General features: G+C 27.6%; 1 protein-coding gene across 1 annotated transcript in view; it reads right to left on the reverse strand.

The window, feature by feature from the left end:
* LOC101236078 (ataxin-7-like protein 1) overlaps nt 1–6,495 on the reverse strand; it is a 38,531-nt gene extending 32,036 nt beyond the window's left edge. The window contains exons 1-3 of the mRNA XM_065818071.1: nt 6,147–6,495; nt 5,767–5,826; nt 1,050–1,154 (exon numbers count right to left, since the gene is read on the reverse strand). Of these exons, the coding sequence (XP_065674143.1) occupies nt 1,050–1,154; nt 5,767–5,826; nt 6,147–6,276 (295 nt within the window). The 5' untranslated portion in view covers nt 6,277–6,495. The remainder of the gene's footprint in view (nt 1–1,049; nt 1,155–5,766; nt 5,827–6,146) is intronic.
* Between the last annotated feature and the right edge of the window lie 2,707 nt (nt 6,496–9,202).

Below are 9,202 nucleotides of genomic sequence, written 5' to 3' on the forward strand. Positions count from 1 at the left end.
AAATTTCTAAAAAAGTTTTTAAATTAAAACTCTTGTATATATGCTTAAAAAAAGATGTCTGTGTAAAGAATGACAAATTTCTCAAAAGCAGCAGTATTTTAAAGGAGAAGAACCACATTACCCCAGTGAGTGAGGTAATGTAGGTCTATGTAGACATGTTTAAATAAGGGCCCCCTAGACCCCTTCAGAATATTTTAACTAGTAGTTTTTTTTTGTTAAATTTGCATTATAGGATATCCTACCATGATTTTAAGATATTTTTCTTTAGAAAATAGGTACCTATATATTTTTTTTTAACTGAAAGTCAGAAATACCTTAAAATAGGTTTAGATTATCCCACCCTATTTAACAAGTTTTAAATTTATAGCCTAAAATGCACAGATGTATTATGTCCTATGTATGATACCTTATGGAATATTAGGTGTATGTGTTTTATAGAATATTAGGTGTCAGATTATTTACACTAATAAAACACTTTTTTTCAAACATTGACTAAAATAAGACAACAGATCATATATGTTACATGATAGGAAAACTGTTTGGATTTCAAATAATTTCAACATTTTTTATCGAACTAACTTATGCCGATGTGTCAAATCGTGAAAGCATGTAAACCAGGACTCTATCTCTTCATATTTGCAACAATTTGTATAAAAATAAGAAGTAAACAATTCTTTGGCAGACTATTTAAAGGAAAATGAAAATCATTCAAAACAAATTTTTAAACAATAAAAATTGTTAATAACACAGTTTTAAGGGAGAACTCAAACTTAACTTAGTATATAATTTTTCTTAATATTATTTACTCTACTTTTTTTGTGTGTGTGGTTATTGAGGTGCTCCCAGAAGTCCTTATGGTCTTATCACAGTACAGTGCAGAAGAGCATATAACTAGAAAGTTCACTCCTTCCTTTCAAATGTTGCTTATTGGGCTGGAGCCTGGTACTTAATTACTTAAACTTTAAGATTAACAGTTGTCTTGAAAGTTCTCTTTCTTTCTTTTCTTTTCAGGTTTAAACAAGTGTAATTTATCTGTATTAATTTTATACCATAGTGTTTTTGTAAGGATGGTAACATAACCAACTTTTGGCACTGCTTGCACACTGATAAATGAAAGCCAGCTTGAGAAGGACAGTATCCAAACTTGTTTGAATCTAAAAAAATTTAAAAAAATGCATGTTATAATCATGATAATAAGTCAATGTCATAAAATATTATGCTTTATCAACATCATTATCATCATGATCATCATTATCATCATCATCATCATCATCATGATCATCATCATCATCATCATCATCATCATCATCATCATCATCATCATCATCATCATCATCATCATCATCATCATCATTGTCATCATCATCATCATCATCATCATTTTCATCATCATCATCATAACCATTGTCATCAAATATTATGCTTTATCAGCATCATTATCATCATGATCATCATTATCATCATCATCATCATTATCATCATCATCATTATCATCATTATCATCATTATCATCATAACTACCATCATCATTATGAAAATAATTATGTTAATTAGATAAAAAATAGAGAGGTCTAACCAGGAGAAAAAAGTGTCTGCAAAAAAGGTATGTAAACTATATGGGTCCTGATGGTTGGACATAGTTTCATTGTGTAGAGGCATAAATAGTGCTGCCACCTTTATATAAAATATCCCAAGTAATAAACAATAATATCCAAATATTCTTTTAAAGCATTACATAGCAGTACATTAACAGAATAATACCATTAGATTTATAACATATTAAGATTAATTTTATAACATTATACAGTGGGTTAAAATAATAAATTAAGACAAAACTCATAAGTAACTTGATATTAGTGCTATATCAACAAAATTTGGTAGGAATCTAATATGAGGTCTGGGCTCCTTGTAAAGGTGGTATTTCTTTTACTTGGTTGCCATGGATACCTAATTTTGCATAACAACAAGCTTTTTTAGATAATTGCAGATTTCTTATTTGTGCTACATACACTAAATTCATCATGGGCATTTATATATAGACAGTACTACTATTAAAGGTGTTTTTACTTGGTTGCTATAGGTACCTAATTTGCATAGCAACAACCTTTTTTTGCTAGTTGCAGTGTTTTATTTGTGCACAATTTAAAAAAAACAATTTAATCTGCTATCTGGACTATTGTGCATAACCCCCTCCCTCTCTTTACTTATTCATAAGCATTATTTTTCATTAACATTACATCAAAGGCCAAAGTTAAAAAAAAAAAATTATTAATTTAAACAAATTTATTATAGAACTTGGTTTGGCAATTGACATGCCTAAAGTTAATGGCTCTGGCACAAGTAATAATGAAAACACTATACGTCGCTTCTTTATAAAATCTGTAAAAGTATCAAAAACAGTTTGTATACTGAAAACTATTCTTGATAAGTTCTTTGCGATCCTATATATTATCTTATGATCTATATGTTCATGCTAATAAATTCCAAGAGTCTGTAATTAACAAACCATGAGTCTTTAATTAAAAAACCATGTTGATTAGATTCAAGATTCAACTTTCTTTCTAATCATTAATATGAATTTTGATATTCTCTTTCAGTAGAAACAGTAGAAACTGATAGACTCTATTGTGCATTAGATAGATATGAAGAGGCTATGGCTATCGTACTTGATATTTTTTAAGCATTTAATAAAGATTGGCATGCTGGTCTTCTGCATAAACTCTCTTCTTACGGTGTGTCAGGTAACCTCTTTAAGATTATTGAATCCTTCCTTACCAATTGTAGTATAAAATTTGTCCTTGATGAACAGCATTCTTTTTTATTTCCTGTAACTTCAGGGGTTCCTTAAGGTTCAATCCTTGGCCCTATAATTTTTTAATTTACATTAATGATCTCCCTGAAATTCTCACATCTAAGGCGGCATTGTTCACTGATGATGCTACCATTTATTCTTGTCTTGATAAGAAGTCAACAGTCTCTGATTGCTTGGAGGAGGCATTTGAGTTTGAAAAGGATCTCACTTCTGCTACAGCATCGGGCTCTCAGAGACTGGTAAATTTTAACTCAGAAAAAACTCAATTTTTTTTATGGCAACAATCTAGATCTTCCTATATTTATGAAGAGTAATGTACTTGATGAATCATCTACCCTTCTAGGACCAACTCTTACTTCCGATCGTTCTTGGAAACCATACATCATCATCGATTGCAAAATTAGCATCTCCTTTATTGTGCTTGCCACTTTCTTACTCCAGATTGTATTCTTTATCTCTTTAATTTTCAAATCTGTCCTTGTATGAAATACTGTGGCCATATCTGGGGCAGATCTTGAAATGATGCTCTTTCACTTTAAGGCAAGCTGCAACAACGAATTGTAAACATAGTTAGAACTGCTCTTGCAATCAACCTTCAACCATAGTCACATCGTCGTAATGTTGCTTCTCTTTCTCTTTTTTATAAATACTATAATGGGCACTGCTCTAAAGAGCTAGAATCTCTTGCATCATCTTCTAAAATTCATTCTTGTGTTACTCGTCATTCAATTAAGTCTCATCCTTTTACTATGACTGTTCCTAAGTGCTCCAAAAATTCTTATTTATCTTTTTCTTTGTTTTTTCCTTGAACATCAGTTCTTTGGAATTTGCTCCATCTTGTTTTCCTGAAATAATTTGCAATCATTCAAGTCATTTGTTAATCGTTATCTTGCTTTATAAACTTCATCTTTTCTCTGCCAGTAACTTCTAACTCTAATAGTGGTTGCTTGCAGCCTTGTTGGAAGTGAAAATGTTAAAAAAAAGAGTATTGTTTACCAGTTGCTAGCATTTATATAAATTTATTTCCATGGTACATGCCAGCAAACATTCCTGAGATCTTTTTCATATTCATTCAGTTATCAGAAGAATGCCTGTTCCAATAAGCAAGTTATGTGAAGAGGCTCAAGAAGCAACAAACAATTTTTTTTTTAAAAGCTTTAGTCATAATATATATATATATATGTGTGTGTGTGTGTGTGTGTGTGTGTATATATATATATATATATATATATATATATATATATATATATATATATATATATATATATATATATATATATATATATATATATATATATATATATATATATATATAATATATATATATATATAAAATTTCTTATCTTGCAATAACACAAAGACCTTGTGAACAAAAGAAAACTAATATAAAGATAGAATTTATTTTTCATCTAGTTTCATACTACTAAAATTAACATTAATTTCATATTTAATCAGACAAATTAAATTTTTAAATGTTGTAAAAACAAGCGAAAATATTTATAATAAAAATTATGAATATGAGGTGTTCTTTTCATACAGATAAAAGCAATGATCATAGACAGATTGGAAATAGAGAGTAAATCTGATGTGGTGTGTCAGGGAAGATAGTTTAGTTTGAGATTGGTTTGTTTTTTTTTAGCTTTTTGGTTGCTTTTTTTTTAATATCACAAGTGAAGTTGCTAACCAAAAAGGTTAAATCATTAAACATACACATTTAGATGATACACAGCAAAATTTGCAACTCGTACATAATGGTTTGTCTTATTTATATTATGAAATTTATGCTATATCAATGAAAATTTGATGATGCATATTAAATTTTCATTGATATATCAATACCTATATCAATTAAAAATTTTATCAAAACGGTTATAAAAATTTATTATCCAAAATTAGACCAAATATAATAAACAATATAATAAACCAAAATAAAATATGAAATATTATAATTTTAGTTCTGTAAAATACAGCTTTTGTACCAAACCACAAAACATAAAAACTTCTAAATTTATTTAATCCAATGAAAGTAATTCCATTCTGCTTAAAAAAAAAATTTTAATATTGTTTTATCATTATTATTATTATTTTTTCAACTAAACAAAGTTAAACCTTTGAAAAAAATATTTTATATATATATATATATATATATATATATATATATATATATATATATATATATATATATATATATATATATATATATATATATATATATATATATATATATATATATATATATATATATATATATATATATATATATATATATATATATATATATATATATATATATATATATATATATATATATATATATATATATATATATATATATATATATATATATATATATATATATACTAATTCATTACCAACAAAACTGCAAGCAACCACTATAAAAGTTGGGAGTTACTAGATAACAAGGAATATTTTTAGAGAGCAAGAAAACAGTTGACAGAAGACCTAAATTATTTAAATCATTTAAGTAATAAAGTTAATAGGTTTTGTATATTCATAGCAAAAGCTTTAATTTTCCATATTCGCATAACTATAACTGGAGAAGATTTATTTACTTTCTTTTTTATTTAAAACAAAAAATTATTCCTAAACATACTATTTTAATCTTTATACTTTTTTAGAAAAATTGAAACATTTAAAACTTTTTTTTTTTAAATAAAATAATTAGAACTAATATAAATTATTATGGTGAAAATAGCTTTCACATTATTAAAAAAACACCTTGCTTGTGCTTAAATCTTTTATCGTGCACTAAACAAATAGTTTAACAAGTTTAGTTTGCACTAGAAAGCAAACTTTTTTTATAACATGAAATTAATATTGCTACATTTTGATTAAATTGTATGAAACTACATATATATCTAGTATGCAAAAACATATTTTAAACAATTACTTTTAAAAAAATTATTATTGTTTTATTTTGCTTACTATCATACCTTCAATATGAAGACGAGTAGTTTCAGCTGATTTCCCCAGCTTTACAACCATTGTTTCTTCTAAATTAAAATTACATAAATATAAATGCATAAGCCAATTATGCAAAAACTCTAAACAGTTTATTTTGTTATGCAACTAAAATATCTGAAGCTTTCATAAGCATTTTGTTCTCAATAAGCAAGCTTAATAAAAAATGATCCTTCAATAATGCCCTTTATATCAGTGATGTGATTCACAAGACCAAGACTTTGAAAAAATATATTGACTGAATACCTCAGATATTTTGTTAGGAGCTTAATTCTAAAACAAAAGTTTTAGTCACAAGTTTACAATGCCTAGTTTGGATAGAAAGTCAATTAATATAGAAGAGGCTTTCTACCTGATTCCTCAAATACTGTATTTTCTGCAAAAAGACTCCAGCTTGTCCCTGAACTCAGGCTAAATTTCCCAATTTTGTCTGTCATTATATTTCTTTGGGTCTGAACTTTATTATTTACTGGCACAATCATGCATGCATTTAAGTTTTTTTAGCTGCCGTATGTAAGACAGCTAGTTAGCTGCATAGATATAAATTAGTGTTTTATTATTTCCTTAACTAAACATATTGAAGCAGTTTTATAAATTTGGAAAAAGTTGGCATCTTTTAGTACATTGTTATCTTATTTCAAGGAATTATCTTTCGGAAATTATCTTTCGGAATTTTAAGACAAGGACGTCAGATTTTAAACAGGGAGTCTTACTGACCGATATAGATATTATGCTTGTAAGGTAAGGTTTACACTTCCGAATAAAAACTGTGACTTATAACGGGAAGCCGTTTTTTTGAAAAATAAAAGTTCTAACTATTTATGTATAATTATTCGTCTAAAGATTCGTTTATTATGTAAATTAGAACTAAACTAATTTTGATTACAAACTCAATCAATACTTCAACGTTATCACTTAAGATCATTAATTTAAATATCAGAATAAAAGAGTGATTTAAGCAGCAATTTGAACACACACCCGAACTTAGTCGATTACATTTATGACCTTTATTTTTCTCTAAAGAAAATTAGACATATGAGCCATGAGCCATAACTTTTTGTTAGTCAAAATATATGTTTAACATATAAGTTCAATCTCACAATATTGAAAGGTAAAATATTTACACTATACTTTGTTTATATGTATATTAAAATAAAAATTGTAAGTGAAAAAAATTTAATTTCTTTAATAAACTAAAAAGTATAACAATGTTTTATAACAATTAAAGCTAAATACAAATGAGTAGCTTTCTAAATTTTTAAGGACCCCTTGGCCTTTATGATTTGAATATAAAAAAAAGTAAAAAAAAAAAAGCATGTGCCAAAAGTTTTATACATGGTATAAATAAAAATTGATAGCTTGACATCTTTATTACTTATTTAGTTTAGATAAGTATAAAGAAATTATTTTATGTTTCCTTCTTCATCTTATCTAAAAGAATAACTTCAATAAAATAAAAAAAAACAATGAATTATCTTAATTTTATACTTTTTAGTTTTAGTGCACTGAAAAAAAGCGTTAAAAACTATTAAATTGTTTAATAGTTGTAAGAAAGAAAAATATTTACAACACACATGCCTACAGACAAACATATATTCGAGCAAGTGTACATACAAACAAACAAAAATGCATACAAACAAACACGGATAAAAGCAAACATAGATACAAATAAACATAGATGCAAACAAACATACATACATACAAAAATACAAACAAACGTATAAACAAAACCAAGTACCTACTAATAAAAATACAAATAAACAAAGTAAAAGAAAAATATAAACAATAGAATACAAAACTTATTACGTAAAAATATGTAAAATGGCAATAAAAATATCCTATTAAAAGTTTCTAGCGTGTATCGGAAATAGACTTTACTGTCAGATTTTTAACATGAGTATTAAAGATCTCTTATTGCTGTGTTGAAGCACCAGACGAAAGATGAGTTTGATAAAAAATTCAAAAAATTGTCATTGCAACAACTAAAGATTTTTCTATGCCTCCAAGAATTAAATCAAGAATTAAATCGAGACTGTGACTTAATTTCGAAACTTAATCCGAAAATAATTTCGTATTGAGTTCAATTATACGCTTTTGTTCACCACGACTGCATATAACAACTGCTAATAATTTTTGCTCCTTTATCATATCCTTGGTTTCTGCAGTTCTGCAAATTTAAATTCTTATCTTTAAATTTTTCAGTGAGACCTGAACCAGTGCTGTCAATGACAGATAGGAATCCCATGAAATATTTATTGATTTCTACAGGTCTACTCCAAATGTTGCACATTCACACAATCATAGTCATTTGCTCTTGGTGACAAGCATCAGGCGTTCAGTCCTTAATAAAATATATTTAGTAAATAATATTTAGGAATAATATTTTGAATTTTGAACGTTGTTTATAATTTATATTGAAAGGCAGCATCACCAACTCGATTATTTGATTTTTTAATATACGCCGTAATAATAGACATAAATCGTACTTTCCTAACATTTTGACCAATCCCAAAAAATTTCCATTGTTGGTTGAATCAATCCAAAGTGCTTCGAAGTGCTAATTTCCATTCTGCAAAAAAATGTAATTAAAGCAATTTTTTTTATTCCAGAGCTGAATCTCTTTTTGGACAAACTTTTGTGTTTCATTTTCAATTGTCTTTCGTTCCTTCAACCGATTTTTTTTTTTCAAACAGAGCGTCGACAGCACAAATGTCAGTTTTAGACAACTCATGATCAGCTACCAACACTAGACATGTTTTCGCAATTTTTTGTTCAACTGTGAGCTTGATTTTTAGATCTGAGTAGAATCGCATGCAAGAATAAAATACAGCACTTTTATGGTTCCAATAAATTAGCCAACGACAGTCTAAGCATTCACTATTTCGTAACTTTTTTAAAAAAAAAAGCAGCGGGTACTTTGTTTCTGAATCACGAAACGGTTCTTAAGTATAAACATTTTTTATCGCTAATTGAAAATAGTCGTAAGCCTGTATTTTTTCAATCAAAGTTAATATTTTGGTTCTCATTTGTGTCGTTTAAAACAATATCTTATATGTTCGTAATTTCTTTCTGTAAGTCAGTCTATTCATTGACCACTTCTTCTAAAACAGTCTGACTCATGATAATGATTGGAAAATAATTGTGTATCCTCTTCGTTCTGAGCATCTGAAGTTGATGTTGGCGAATATGGTGGCAGCTCACGAATAACGAAACAGGATAAAGCAGCGGTTCCCAACCTGTTGGCCGTAACCCCAGAGGGGATTGGCCCACAGATTGCCTAGAGTCACCATTAGGCCTTCTGAAAATAGTTTGTTTACGCCATTCAGTGATTTCTTTCTATCATTTTAAGCCAAAGCGATATTCGTACTCTGACTACAGTCATTACCCCGATGTATAATACTATGATTC

This window comes from Hydra vulgaris, chromosome 14, assembly GCF_038396675.1.
Source record: "Hydra vulgaris chromosome 14, alternate assembly HydraT2T_AEP".
NCBI lineage: Eukaryota > Metazoa > Cnidaria > Hydrozoa > Anthoathecata > Hydridae > Hydra > Hydra vulgaris.